A 16,187-nucleotide genomic window follows, 5' to 3' on the forward strand; every position below is an offset into this window, starting at 1 on the left:
GAGTATCTAACTCGAGTTAATGTAGATTCTGAAATTGGCCCTTAGTTAAAAAAAAGGTTTTAATTTCGATCCTCAAGTGAGTTTGACACCCCTGAAAAGTGGCTATTAATGACACAATTGGCTTGCCACAGCAACCACTGTCGTCTGCCTGGAGCAACCAAATCAGCTTCATTTTGCTGCACCGCCCCAGCGAAATACAGCTAATTTGACCGTCAAAATGCATTTATTAAGTAAAAGATCAACTGAGAGACACCTTTACTATAAAGTCGCGCTAACAAATAAATGTTTTTAGGTGGTTATCTTGTTAAATTTCGAAGAAATGTGCAAAGTCTTGTCCCTCTGCATGTGCCCGCTTCTGCGAATCGGGTTTTGAAATGCAGCTGATTTGACAATTAAAGTGTAATTATTAAGCAAAAGTTGGACTGAAACACACTTTTACTATAATTTCAAGCAAACAAATAATTGTTTTTAAGTGTTAATCTTGTTAAATTCTTGTTAAAGTCCTCCCGTACAGGCTCCCGCGGCCGCCATTTGGCAGTCAATCGTCTTTTGGCACAACACCTGCCCACATTTCCGTGTTGTCAGCGGTGACACGTAACAAACGTGACGTGTCAGCAGTGATGCATAATAGATGCAACGTATACAGTGAAGTGACATATTTATGGATTTTTCCACTTTATTAGACAAACATGGACTGATGCGACTTATAGGGCGGTGCGACGTGCACGGTGGAAAATACAGTATGTTCTGCTGATCATCACCAGCATTTTTTCTAACGTTCTACGAGCATTTTTCTTGCCAGACATCAAACTTTCCTCCTTTTTTATTAAAATAAAAAGAAAGAAATAAACGCAAACCCAACTATTTTTCCCCTCCTAAACTTGAAATAGCCGATTTAAAATAATGGATAAGTTTCAAAGTATTATATTTGTTTGAAACGATAAGTCATGTTTAATAACCGCAATCGTTTCTAAATTTACCTGAAATAAGATGATGTTTTAGATTGTTTTTAAAGAAACACGGTAAGCTTTGAAAGGTCTGAATACATTTTGTTTAATTGGTTCAAACTGCCAAGAACACACAATAAAACTGCATGAAAAAAGTCTGGCTCATTTTTAAGAAACTTCTCACAAAATGACAAATTGCATCTTATCGTGAGAGCTTTTGGAGAGTAAATTTACCACCTGTCATTTGCCATTAGTTACATGGTGTGTAATTAGGCTAATGGTATGGCACCGTAGGGAGTTATTAATTTTATATTCATTAAAATGCAGTGATTGTGGTTAGAAGTTACACATAAAGCTGTTTCAGTAGCAGAACACATCAAAACCAAACAAGAAAAAAACATTTCTGATGTGCACTTTTAGACTTCAGAGGAAGCGTGTCTCGTTACCTGGTGCTGAGGGGCTGGATGTGGATGGCGCTGAGCTCCTGCAGGGCTTGTTTGTGTATGTGCGTGTGCGTCAAAGGCTGCATGTGTGCTGGAGCGCTGGCGTTCGGTAAAGGGCTGTGACGCTTCTTGTTTCGACGGGTGCAGCACGTCCCCGTCACGCCATCCTGGCTGGAGAGGGAGGGGCTTCGAGATGGATAACTCTGCAGCCCCGCCTCCAAAAAGCTCTGCTGATAATACTGTTCATCCACAAACTCATGGTTCTAGAGACCAAGAGAACGGAGACACAAAGAAGGGACTGTGAGCAAAATTTAATCAGAAGCAAAAGCATTTTATCATAAATAAGTGTGGGACCCCACTATGGTAATATGTTTCTGTTAAATTTGATCCGCCTGGAGAATAATAATTATATAGTCTATTTTCCAAGCCTCAGATGATTTATGAGTATTTCAAAATTAACACTCAAGTATATGCATTTGAGACTCGTTATTGTGAAGGACTGAAGAAAGTTCTGTCATTTCCACTACTGCTGGAGGACAAACATAAAAGGAAAGGATAACCAAACTTATTTGCATTCCCTTTTTTGTAGTTTACCTTGTAAAAGTGAAACCCACACCTCTCAGTTGCAAAATAATAGATGAGTGCCGCATTTGGCACATCAATCTATAGCAATGGCCCAAAAAAGCAAAGACCTTGTATAACATTTGACCTTGATTTGTGACCTTTATCAGAAGTTATGGGCGGGACAAAAGACAGTTACCGTATTTTTTGGACTATAAGGCGCAATATCAATGAACTGGTCTGTTTTCATACATAAGGTGCATTAAGCGAAACAAAACAGTCAGATAAGTCAAACTTGATTCAACTCTTTCACAATAATCACATAAAATCAGTTTGAGGTCAGTAAGCACAACCAGAATTAATATACAAGGTACACCGGATTATAAGGCTCACTGTCAATTTTTGAGAAAATGAAAGGATTTTAAGTGCACCTTATAGTCTGAAAAATATGGTAACAGATGTATGGACCTACTGAGACTATACAACGTCTGCCTTTTGGTGAACGTAGAAAAAGAAATAGTAGTAGCAGGTTCAGCAGCACACTTTTTAGGACCACCACCATGAAAAGCTAGTAATGGTGTAATTCCCTGTATCTGTGTGTGTGTGTGTGTGTGTGTGTGTGTGTGTGTGTTTATGATTGTCTGTCCGTTAGCCCATTATGTCATAAACCACCTGACAGACTTTTATAAAACTCTCAGAAAGTCATCATTAGATCTACAACTGAATACCGTTTGGAGTGAACCTGATTCAAGATGGCCACCACAGCCAATCAACTCTGCAAACACAAAATTGACTATAACCTAGTCAGGTTTATATATTTTGAACTAAAACCTGGTGTGGTAGTAACCGAGAGTCATTCTGATCATTTTAAAGCTTGGAAACCCACATTCTCCAGACCTTATTTGAATTAAGAACGATTCCTAGATGGGAAACGAAACACCTTCAGTTACAGAGTAGATGTCCCGCTGTTGTTTTATTCTACTAATTTATTTTTATTTACCATGTCCTGGATGCCTATCAATCTATACCAGCTTATTCCCATCACGTTCTCTGAGCACCAACAGGTAACGCAAGCTCTCAGTTCAAAACTTTGACATACAAGTCATGCAAATAATAAAAATAAAAAAACTTCTGAACATAAATCGTGAGTCCTAAAGGCTAATGGGTGGATTTCAAAGCAACCTTATAACCCACACAGTTAAGATAAAGTGATTCCTGATAAACTAAGAATAAAACCAACACCAAAGTGTGCATAAAAAGTTTCAACCATGTGCACTCACAGTGGTTTTCTCCAAACAGTGCAGCAGGTGGTGATGCTGGCTCTCTATTAGAGAGGTAGATTTGCTTTTCTCCTCCTCGTTGTTACCCTGAAACAAACACACAACATGAGCGTTACCCCACCCTCTCACTCAGGAAGACACTGGTGATGTGGGAGGCGTGCTGCCAACAGCTGTCTCTGTACCTGGTTCGAAAGGTTCATCTTGTACGGAAGTTGCTTGAGTTGGAGAGGGAGACAAAAGGAGAACAGACAGGTGGAGTTTTACTCGTGTTCAGGGCGGAGAACAGACAACCGTCAGAGGCTGCGGTCACGTCAGTCAGACACGGGAAATATTTACTATTCCGACCTGGAGAAGCATTTCTGCTAACGCTAGTGGAGCTGGTGCACTGATCTCTCAGGGGAGAGGGACTTCTAGCATCTAATAGATATTCAGAATACAGTTCGTGTAAAAAAATTTCCATTGTGACATTTTGGCTGCTTGTTTGCCGTTGCAAAAACTCGCTTAAGGCAACTTGCTAATGACGTGTTTACCATATTCCCCATCCTTTACATCTTGCACTGACGTTTCTGTGTTTGTGTGCAGCTACGCCTGAACTAGTGGGTGCTGCTTCTAAATCTGCGCTGCTTTGGAATCATTTCTGGGCAGCGCTGAAGTGAGTCAGAGAAACTGACGATGATGATGAGGAGGAGGTGAGGAAAAAGAAATCCAGAAAAATTTGGAACATCCCTTTCATAGTTAGTCCTTCATGAGCATGTCATGATCTCTGTCCTCTGCCACCTGTCATGCCCACTTCTCCGCTGCAGTCAGGCTCATGCCCTGCACCTGTTGCCTGCTCTGTATAAGAACTCCATCCACGCCAAGTCTCTGCCAGATTATCTGATCTTTTCATGACTGACACATCCAGCGTTCTCGTTCTTGTTCTTGTCCCTGACCCATTTTCATGACCACGAAGATCTTGTCCACGAAAGATTACTTCAACCATCGGATATCTGGACCTCGACTCTCGCTCTGTCTATTGACCACCAATTCTCACTAAGCCTCTACGATAAGCATCGCCTTTTCTGATTTTTTTGTGAATGACCCATGCTTCTATCACGACCTCAGAACCAAGCTCCTCACTCTGAAGAGAAGGGTTTTGTCGGACCTTCCAGGCTCGCTCACCAACGACGTCATAGCTGCGTCTGCAACTCTTTCTCCCCCTGTGATCAAGCTGTACAGGTTACTGTTGACTCCACACCCTCAGGACTTTTGGCGCCTGATAGAACTTTAAATAAATCCTCTTATTTCACTCCTGTGCAGGGTTGAATTTCCAGGTCCCTCTCACAACACATTACAGAGCAGTTTGATTATATTCTCAGCAGACACATACAATAAGTCCAAATATGCAACATCGTTTTGTCACAAGGACAAATTAAAAGCTGCAGAAAGCGCACCCTTCTGTGTAAAAGTGACATCATCCTTAGTGTTCTTGTGCTACAACCTTTCGACAGATGGTATTCTTCTTCAGAAGAACCTTTCAGTTGTTTATAGGAAAACAACTAAAAATACTACTCTCATCCTGTATACTCGACAGCAGCGAAGAGGCGAGCAAAGTATCACGTTTGGAAGAATTGTAGTAGCAGTTTGTACACGGCTGGTGTTGAAAGCAGAGGCTTCTTTGCTGAGGCGATACATTGTGGCGATGATGACTCAGTTTTTCTCTGCTCACCTGTGTTCTTGCTGCTTATCTGTAGCTAACGCAGCAGTACAACACAGGTGTTTAAGGCTGAGCTATTTCTGTCCCTCTCCATACATGTGACTACAGGCCCGTATCAGCAGTCTATCTGGAGGCGGCTGTGGCTCGCTACCCAGGTGGCCACCATACTGCCGAGTGGAAACAGCTTGATCTGCCGGGTGACAAAACACAATGTGTAGCGCTGTGTGGCGCTGAGCACACTGTTAGTAAAAACCCTCCTTACAATTAAAGATTTGACAGCAATTAACAGTTATTAAACTTTCCCACACTGACAACATCTGTCTAATATTGTGCAGGCTGCCCTCATGCTGACCTTTGTAGCTTGAAGACATAACTTCTGAGAGAAGTCTTGGCACAGAGACATTAAAGATCCTTGGTGCTGCAAGGTGGGGCAGCTAGAGATCTTTCTCCCTCACTTAAGGAATTCTGAAGCAGTTTTAATCAGTTTGATGGTGATTGTGGTGACGATGCAGCTGGAGATGCAGCAATTTTATGCTGTCCAGTAGGTGCCAAATTAACATCCATGTGATATCAGAGCTCAAGATTTTCCAGCAGAACATCGAACTGCAACAACATTATTAATTTAGTATTTTATCTATCAGTGGGTTTAATGTTAAATTACTGATCTAAGTGTGGACTTTTATCCCAGAAGTACTTATTTTTCCTCGTGATTGGTTTGGTGATAAAATAAAGTTATCCCCACAACAGCTAATAATAATCCCTAAATAAAAGATTATTTATGGAGGACTGAACTTAGTCTTTTAAGCTATAAATGTCAAGACATAAAGAACTGTAAACTATAAGAACATCCAGAAAGAGCCACCATAAATAAAATTTTTGGAATATCCAGTTGACAACATACAAACAGTATTGACTCTGAGTATTATAACATGACAAAAAGATCAAAGTTCATGTGCAATAATCCAAGTAACAAATCCAGCAAAGTTAAGTCAGGTCCTCTGGAGGGTTTGTTTGTGATGAAACGTTTCATCTCTCATCCAAGAGACTTCATTAGTCCGAGGAGTCACAATAAACTCAGTCTTTTAAGCAGCACACTCACACAGTGGGCTAACCAGTTATTTCCTGGATTATTGAGCATGGACTTTGATGTTTTGAACCACTTTGACCATGGCTGCCTCAGACGAGCTGGTGGGGGAGAGGGCGGACTCCATAAACCAGCTTATCACCATCAAACTGATTGTCCCACTATGGGAGTGTGCTGCTTAAAAGACTGAGTTTGTTGTGTCTTCTCAGACTGATGAAGTCTTGGATGAAAGATGGACCTGACTTAACTTTGCAGGAAGACAAAAAATAATTATTCCTGTTGGTTTAAAAATTAAAAACTTTTATGTATCCTAAAACCAGCCATTGGGCGAGAGGCAGGGTAGACCCCGGACAAGTCACCAGTCCATCCCAGGGCCACACATAAAGACAAATAAGACCAATAACCCTTCACACACACACACAAAGAGTCACTTTAGAGTTACTACTAAATCCAATGCATGTTTACAGGTTTCAGTATTGATGTTGTTTTGTTTCTGCTCTCTTATGCAGGGGTTGCCACAAAGAGTGAACTCACGTAAAAGATTAGGCAAATGTTTCGTGCCATCTCCCCTTCCTGACACAACCTGGGCTTGAACCTGCAACCTGCAGGTCAATGCAGCACTGAAGCTACTGCAGTCCTTTTGTAACAACTTAAACAAAGCAACTTTATTTATTGGTGCTGACTGTAACGCTGCAACCATAAACCCTTGTTTACAATTAATACACTCATCAACACAGTGTGTACATCCAAATTCCACTGCCATTCTGTTAAATTAATGGTCTATTTAGGGGTTGCTATAAATTTGTTGCATTATCCAGTCGCTGCTTGAGTTTTATTGAGGTCATTCTGATCATGTCCTCACCCCTGCTGCACAGGAGAGATACTGCAATAAAGACAACTGAAGAGTGAGTGAAAAGGAGGAACAAACACTTGTTTTTGTGCTGTGTACGCCCCGGGGGCCACTAAAGTGCTTGGAAACTGCAAGATTTTTGGTGAGGCAAGGAACATCCTTCTGTTGTGTTTACTTTTCTTGCTGCGTTGCCTGAAGCCTGTTTCTCCGCTGGGCAACTGGGCTCAGAGATGCTCACATTAAATGCACTGCTTACGAAATTAGAGCAGTTAGTTGCTCTGATGGGATGCTGGGATAATTAATGAACAAACGGGCGAGGCCACAATCTAGAAATCCACTTAGATCACAGGTCAGGCTTTAGGTGCCATTAGTTAAAATATGAATACATTTAAGTAAGTCCCATGTTGCCAGGTTTTTGGCGACATAATAAATCACGTATGTGAGTCTCACCGTGAGCTCAAGGACTTCATTGAACAGGCCGTTGCGCTTGTTGTGCAGGAAGGCACTCGAGCTCCTCGTCTTGGATAGTCGTATCCTGGCCAAGCGGGCTTTCTGCAAACAAAGAAAACATTAAAAAATGACGTTACCGAGGGTCTCAACCACATCCTACATTGCTCTGATTTGAGCTTCACTGCCATATGTTTCAGTTGTGATCCTATTGATCACTTCAAACATGCACTACTAAAGCATTCACTCTGATCCCCAGATATACTGCTGAATTATTTATGGCGACTGCACAAAAACACGTTCCTTGGGTTGGAAATCAGTACGACTGGCAGCTGTTAGTGGAGCAGGTAAATCCTGTGTAAATCAAGCTGCTAAACGTCATGCTGTGGAAAACATATCAATGAAAACATAAAATTCACAAGGCTTGAGTTATTTGAGAAGTTTTTTAAATAAGTAATGTATTTGTTGTCTCCTCTCAGATTTACTATAACTATATATGTCAACCTAAACACAGCTTTAGCCATTAGACAAGTTCATAGTGAGCAGTGTAGTGTTTTTATTCCTCTTAAGAAATCCAAAATCTTATGTGGGACAGTCAGTAACAGAGAAGAACAAGAAAGAGAAAGAACACAAGAACATCTCTTTATGTTCTTTCAAGAAAACACATAGGCCTATCCATGTTATATTCAGTAATATAGAGATATGTCTTTAAAAACAATCAAAACCTCAGGGTGGTTAAGTATCAAGGACTGAGGTTATAATACGGTTTTGATTTGTCGCTGAATCTATTTAAAAATGTAAATGGTGGCCTAATGATTTAATGTTAATAATGTCCGGTTGAGGAACATAAAAGGCAAAACTCTGATGCATTTATGGCGTGTACACAATACGACAGGACATACAAACTGTTCCTGCTGCATTGAAAGCCATTACTGGGAAGTATTCTGACTTCTGTTAAATTAAGGGAGAAAATAATGTTGACAAGAGCCACTTAAGACATGGCCAATCACTGATTTAAAAAAAAGCGACCAATACTGGTCGATTGTGGGAGTGGTGGCACAGAGGTTAGAGAAGATGGGCCTGTGATTAGAAGATCGCCGGTTCAACTCCCAGTGCCGACAACATCAAAATGTGGGTGGGATAGGTGAAGCTCCCACACCTGCCTCCACCCTCATTTGCCCTACTCTGGGCCCTTGAGCAAGGCCCTTAACCCTCACCATCTGCTCCCCTGGTTGCCCTAGATAGCAGCTCTCTGCTCCACACAGAAGGCTGTGGTAGCTCGGTGGTCTGTGGTAGCTTCAGGAAGGACATCCAGCATAAAAAGAATTGTCAAGACTTCGCGCGACTTAGTTTGCTGTGGCGACCCCTGAAGAAGGGAGCAGCCGAAAGAAGAAGAAAGACCAATACTGGTCAATTAAAATTGGTCGGCTGATTAATTGACTTATCTCTAGCTAGCTGCTACTGCTAGCCACAGAGGATAAAGTTCACTGCAACTTTTATTGTGAAGCATTTGCATCTGCAGTCAATGGTTCGACACCTAATAATATGCATTTATATTGATCGTTCAAATCCACCTTTCTCCTACTCCATGTTAAAGTATTCTTAGGCAAGACATGTGTGTGTGTGTGTGTGTGTGTGGGGGGGGGGGTGTTTGTGTGTGAAAGTGGCTTTATGTGTCAAAGTGCTTTAAGTGGTAACGAGTGTAGAAAAGTGCTACATAAACAGAGGTGGAAGAGTGTAGATGTTTGTTTTCCCCCCATCATGTGTCTATAAAAGAGTTTGTAAACCTCTCTGCCTTCACGTTACCATGTTTATACGAGCTAGTTTAAAAGGCTGGTCTCAGTAAACTTCTCAGTGACATGGAAAAACACTTTATAGGTAAAGGGCAACTGGAGTCACTCACATTGTAAAAAAAGGGCATTTTTTTCATCAAAGTCAACAGTAGGTTGTCAGATGTGTGTTTATTATGAATAAAAATAAAAAAAAGATAGATTTATTGAAGAAAAATAGCAAAAATGTAATGCAAGATGTGTAATTCAATTCAATTCAATTCAATTCAATCCAAAAATATTTGATTAATCCCAAAGGGAAATTAAGTGTTATCATAGCTCATCATCCTGGTTTCATTCTAGAGTGGTTATAGATGCTGAGCCGTGGGCAGGAAGGCTTTCCTGCAGTGAATCCGAAGAATCTGGCCACAGATACACATCTGTCCACCTGGATCCAGCTTGCTGTCAGATCCAGTGGGCCTCTCAGTCCTCCTGGGCAGCAGGACTGCCTGAATTCTGGGCAGAATTCCTCCCTGAGTGATGGTCACTCCTCCCAGTAGTTTGCCAAGTTCCTCGTCACCATGGACAGATGCCAGGGGATAATCCCAGACCTCCCATTGTCATGAGCAGAGTTTCCCACCAACTCCAGGATCTCGGCGTTCAAGTATTCGAGCACTGCTGCCAGGTTGACGTGAATTCGTCCATGGCACCTCCTTTTCAACTCATTTGGGATTTGGGGCTATAGCTGAGGTATGTGAGATTTTGAGATGTTAATCAGCTGCTCCTGGTTGTTAAAAAACACCTTGTTGCCATGGTTACGCATCATAACAAACGCTCAAAAGTAAAAAGGTTTCAATAAAAATCCTTCCAGCTGTGCAGCATCCGATACACGAGGAAATAATCATCCGAAAAAAGTGATTTATATCCAGAAAAAAAGGGGAATTTAAAAGTTTTCAAAAGCAATAACTCAGAATGAAAGTAACAGAGATATTCCAACATGCAGCCACCCTGAGCGACGCAATTCTAGAACAACAATTTTAGAACAATTCTATAACTAAGACACAGACTCTATTTAAAAGGGAGCTTAAGAAATACAATTTATCCATTGTCTTTTACCCACTTATTCTTTCCAAGTTACATGGAGCTGGTACCTATCTCCAGCTGTCATAGCGCAAGACACCCTGGACAGGTTGCAAGTCCATCACAGGGACACATAAAACCAAACATTCACATTCTCACTCACAGCTAGAGACAATTTAGTTACCAATGAACCTAACATCAGTGCTTGTGGTCAGGGGAAACTGGAATACCTTAAAAACCCATGTGGGCACAGTGAGAGCATGCAAACACACACACCACTCAGAAAGGCCTGGAGGTGAACCCGCACCCTTCTTACTGTGAGGCTAGGGCTCTAACCACTGTTCCACAAAGGTGCTGGTTATGCAATCCTGACCAGTTAATTGATATTGTGGATGTATGCTTGCTTATTCTGCTGAGCTTATGCATGTCCGCCTTGTTTTTAGAGGCAAAATTTACATGTACACACAAACATACCATATAAAGTACCAGCAGAAATATATTCTACAAAAGAATATGATAATTAATGGTAATTCAAATCTACACCTACACTTGCATGAAAACGTGGCAGTAACATTTGCCGACCTGCAGATAGCTCTTGCTGTGATTTAGTAATCTAAAGTGAGGAAAGGCAGATAAACAGAAGTGCATGTAAAGATGCATGAAAACACCTACAACAACATCCTTGAAATTGTTTATCATCTCCTGTTCTTGACTATCATTATCTAACCTCTCCTCTTGCTCTCCTTGACAAGTTTCTTTCCTTCTCTATGCCCTGACACTTTATGAACATTAATGCTGGCACAGCATTCCCAAAGGACTTTGGTATAACCTTCCTTTATGCTCAGCCAATAGGATTCTCTCACTGGGGTCAGCATGCACACAACATCCCAAGATGGTGGTGATAGTTGCCATGCAGCATAGTAACAGGTAACATTGCAGATGCTTGACTGGAATTATCCCTGCTAGGTATCCAGTCTGTCTGGTACAGGTCTGAGGACAGGCATCTCGATGCAACACACTGAGGCAGAGCTGCTGCTGAAGCGTCACCATTAGCACCAAGGGCCTATTTTAACATCGACACTTTTAGTGATTGTCAAGTGGAGGATGCAGACAGAAAAGTAAACAATCTCACTGATGCCAAATATCCTCCTGTTCAGAAATGAAACACGCTGCAAAACTTTTACTGCCAAATAATCCTAAACATTCTTTATCCTGATGCATGCTCAGACCCAAGCCCAGACCCAGAGCAGTGGTCATTCCATATGTCGAGGGAGTATCAGAGAAACTGAGACATTTATTTTCTAAACATAAAGTCCCAGTGGCTTTTAAACCCCAAAATACATTACGGCAAAGACTGGTTCATCCCAAAGATCCAGTCCCCCGGCACAAACAGAGCAATGTTGTGTATGCTGTTCAGTGTCAGGAGGGCTGTGATCAGTCTTACATCGGGGAAACTAAACAGCCACTGGCCAAAAGGATGGACCAGCACAGAAGATCAACATCATCAGGCCAGGATTCTGCGGTCTACATTCATCTCCAGGCCAGCGGCCACTCTTTCAGGGATGAAGATGTTCACATCCTGGACAGAGTAACTTTCATCTAAAAAATTCTAGAGAAAATAGTTGCAGGTCAGTTGCATGAACATCTACAAAGAAATAATCTGTTTGAAGAGTTTCAATCAGGGTTTAGAGCTTATCATAGTACAGAAACAGCACTAGTAAAAGTCACTAATGATATTCTCATGGCCTCAGCCAATGGACTTGTGTCTATACTGGTCCTGTTAGACCTCAGTGCTGCATTTGATATGGTTGATCACAATATTTGACTACAGAGGTTGAATATGATATTGGGATTACAGGAACAGCTCTAAAATGGTTTAAATCACATCTATCTGATAGATTCCAGTTTGTAAATGCAAATATTAAATCTTCTTCATACACCAAAGTTAGTCATGAAGTTCCTCAGGGCTCAGTGCTTGGGCAAATACTCTTTACTTTATATATGCTTCCATTAGGTAAAATTATTAAACAGCATGGGATAAATTTTCATTGTTATGCTGATGACACACAATTATATTTGTCCATTAAACCCAATGAATCCAATCAGCTACTTAGACTACAAGCATGTCTTAAAGACATAAAAACCTGGATGAGCCTTAATTTTCTCCTGTTGAACACAGACAAGACTGAGGTTTTGGTTTTTGGACCTGAGCACCTTAGGAATTAATTTTTCAGTCTTTCTCCCTCCTTGGATGGCATTAATCTGGCCTCCAGTTCTAATGTTAAAAATCTTGGTGTTATTTTTGCTCAGGACATGTCTTTTATCCCCCACATTAAAAATGTTACTAGAACTGTCTTCTTCCACCTGCGTAATATCACTAAAATTAGAAGCATCTTATCTAAAAATGATGCAGAAAAACTGGTTCATGCATTTGTCACGTCTAGACTGGACTATTGCAATGATTTATTATCTGTATGTCCAAATACTTCCTTAAAACGTCTTCAGTTGATCCAAAATGCTGCTGCCAGAGTCTTAACTGGAGTTAGTAGGAGAGATCATATTTCTCCAGTTTTAGTTTCTCTCCATTGGCTCCCTGTCAAATCCAGAATATACAAGTAATTCAAAATCTTACTTCTAACCTACAAAGCTCTCAACAACTTAGCTCCATCTTATATTACAGATCTTATTGTTCCATATTTTCCTAACAGAGCACTTCACTCTCAGGCTGCAGGTTTATTTGTGGTTCCTAGAATTTACAAAAACAGATAGGGAGGCAGATCTTTCAGTTATCAGGCTCCTCTCTTGTGGAACCAACTTCCAATCCCTGTCCATGAGGCTGACACATTATCCAGTTTTAAAACTAGGCTTAAGACTTTCCTTTTAGCTAAATCCTATAGTTAGGGTCGGCTTGGGTTTCCTGAGCTGTCCCTTAGTTATGCTGCTATAGGCTTAGACTGCTGGAGGACAAACTGACCACACTTTTCACTCTGCTACTGTCTTTACTTACTCTGCTCAACCTGTTTTGTATTTGGAATTATTTTTTCTATCCTTAACATGTGTTTTTTTGTCTTTCAGATACACCTGGACCTATACCTGGACCTATCATTCTATGTTCGTCTATCTCTCCTTCCTGTCCTCTCAAACCAGCCGGTAAAAGCAGATGGCTGCTTGTCCTGAGCCTGGTTCTGCTGGAGGTTTCTTCTTTTTAAAAGGGAGTTTTTCCTTTCCACTGTTGCCACTGTGAACTCTAAATTGTCCCTAGGTGTGAGTGAGAGAGTGAATGGTTGTTTGTCTCGTTTGCCTCTATGTGGCCCTGTGATGGACTTGCGACCCATCCAGGGTGTACCCCGCCCCTTGCACAATGATTGCTGGACATGGGCACCGGCAACCCCCGTGACCCAAAATGGAATAAGCATGTAAAGATAATGGATGGATGGATGGATGTTGCCACTGTGCTTGCTCAGGATGGGAGACTGCAACAAAGCCAAGATTCAACTTGTCTGCTGGATTCCTTAAATAGAGAACTTTACTAATTGGCTTTTTTATGTATGTGAATATTCTTGTAAAGTGCTCTGAGACAACTTTGTTGTGATTTGGTGCTATATAAATAAACTGAATTGAATCTACACTCCTATAAGAGTAGTCCGGTCTAACAACCAGTTCCTCTTAGATGTCCTCCAGTGGTGTAGTCTATGCGATACGTGGGTATATATTGAGTAGTATACCCACTAGAAAAGCTTAAGAATTTCAGTATACCAACTTAAAAGTGCCCAACGATACATGACGTATCAGGATTGGACCAACCACGGTAAAGTTAGTTTTAAGTTGGACATTCGCACTCCGTGGCTTCAACGCTGTCCAACATCCAATGTAAAACTAACTTTACTGCGGTATACCCACTACAAAAATGTAGACTACACCACTGACCAGATCCAAACTGAGGTCCAGAGGTGAGCGGGCTTTTGGTTGCTCCTCCAAAACTGTGGAACAGTTTACCTGATCATTTAAAGACCACTGAGACTGCTGAGGCTTTTAAATATTTGTTCAAGACTCATCTTTTTTCCCTGGTGTTTGATCCAGGCTGAGTTTGAGGAGATGGTTTTTCTTATTGTTGCATTGTATTTTGTTGTTAACTTGTGTTTGCTTAGTGACACAAGATGCATTTTTGTGTTCCTGTTGTTTTCATTTTAATTTGACTAAATTGTAAAGCACTTTGGTCAACTTTTGCAGTTTTTATGTGCTATACAAATACATTTACATTGACATTTAGCATAATACTCATCACTGGATAGAAAAAAAATACTAAAAATGTGCTTTTTTTTGTTTGTACTTTTATATGTGTCACCTGTATCATTTATTTTATTTTATTATTAGTCTCACCAACACAAACTTCCAGAGGCACTACTTTCTAAAAGCAAAATTTAGGAGTTGTCACTTTTAAACATGAAGATTCAAGAAGCAAGAATCCCTCAATGAAAAATGATATATGGAAACAAGGGATGCAGGCAGTTCCATTAAAATATTTTAGAAAAAAAAAAAAACAGAGCTGGATCAGCCTTTCTGTCACAGGAAAAAGGTTTTACAGAAAGCTGCTTTTTGGTGGAAAACTTCCCTTGAAAAGACGAACTAGTCACAGCTGAAATCACATTTAGCTTTTGCAGTCAAAATTAATTCAAGATGTGGACATACCATTAATTGGTTTTATTAGGAACTGTAAAAGAAATGTGAAATAGTTTTTCCCAACAAAAAAATAAATAAATCAGATTTTCTTTCTGCCTGGAGGGCCACGTCAGCTTCTGTATTTGATTAGACCCCAGCTGGTGGGCTGTGCACCAGCTGGGCTCCAAGTAAACAACCTTGTGTCTCACTTTTTAAACCAACAACAGTGGATGTTGTTGAAGAGTAATGACAGCCCTCGCCTCTACACAGAGCCAGGTACATTTACACTCATTTATAAAAACGTCTAGCCTTTTATGATTGTGTGTGGGCCAAATGTTATCCCCCACCCCCACATTAATTCTGGGATAACTCCAAGCTTGACAGCCTAATTTTTACATTCTCATTGTGAAATTATGCAGATTGACTTGTTTCAGGAATGTAGTAGAATCTGACAGACTCTGAGGTCTTAACTAAACATGCACATAGTTTGACGAGGAAGTTGTATTCATTTTTACACACTGAACACTGGTAACTTCTATAGAAACCGCAATAAACACAACTTTTGGTTAATTTGAATGACCTTGATTTTTGCCACAACATGCTGACAACAATACAAGTGATGACAATACTGAGAGTGAGATAAGTATAATAATAGCATCAGCGATTACATCTGTGTGCAGGCAGCACCTCACTCCCAGAGACAGCAGTCCACACTTTTCCAACTGAGTACCAAGGTTTAGAGGTGCTGATCCTCATCCTTTCCGCTTCACACTCTGCTGCAAACAGCTCGAGTTGGTCCAGTGTTTCCCAGGGAAGTCACCGTGGTAAATATAAAGCTGCACTTCCCAATGACATCAGTCTAGACCAGGGGTCTGCAACCTTTTAAATCAAAAGAGCCATTTCTACACTTGGTTACTAAACACAATGTGCTCAGAGCCGCAACACTTGATACAACAGGCATTATCAACTGGTGGCTCATGGGCCACTTCAAATTTGTATGAAGGTTTTTTTTTCAGCCAGTGTGGGTGACTTTATAAAACAAAAATTATATAATGAATTTGAACATTTATCAATAATTTGCATTTTAGGGCTAAAGCAAAGACCGCAATCATGTTAACAAGGAGAAAAATATATATTTCATACCAATTTTACCCAATTTTTTAAAAACACTAAATACTGCAGGTTTATATGAGTCTTCCTTTAAATTTTAGAAAAATAATGTGTCCACTTTAAAATAATAAAGCGTACATTTAACGTGTTTAAATGTTAGGCCATTTTGTTGGATATGTAATTGTGACAATTTTTTTTTAATTTAAAACAATTTTTCCATCCATCCATCCATCCATCCATCCATCCATCCATCCATCCATC

At 40.6% G+C, this 16,187-nt stretch overlaps 1 protein-coding gene across 1 annotated transcript in view; it reads right to left on the reverse strand.

Moving 5' to 3' along the window:
* Positions 1-1,389: 1,389 nt before the first annotated feature.
* The window catches only part of kcnd3 (potassium voltage-gated channel, Shal-related subfamily, member 3), a 136,777-nt gene continuing 121,979 nt past the window's right edge, over positions 1,390-16,187 (reverse strand). The window contains exons 3-6 of the mRNA XM_037684469.1: positions 7,312-7,413; positions 3,414-3,446; positions 3,232-3,318; positions 1,390-1,653 (exon numbers count right to left, since the gene is read on the reverse strand). Coding sequence (XP_037540397.1) covers positions 1,390-1,653; positions 3,232-3,318; positions 3,414-3,446; positions 7,312-7,413 — 486 coding nt within the window. The remainder of the gene's footprint in view (positions 1,654-3,231; positions 3,319-3,413; positions 3,447-7,311; positions 7,414-16,187) is intronic.

The sequence above is a fragment of the Nematolebias whitei genome, chromosome 11, assembly GCF_014905685.2.
Source record: "Nematolebias whitei isolate Nwh7 chromosome 11, NemWhi1, whole genome shotgun sequence".
Taxonomy (NCBI): domain Eukaryota; kingdom Metazoa; phylum Chordata; class Actinopteri; order Cyprinodontiformes; family Rivulidae; genus Nematolebias; species Nematolebias whitei.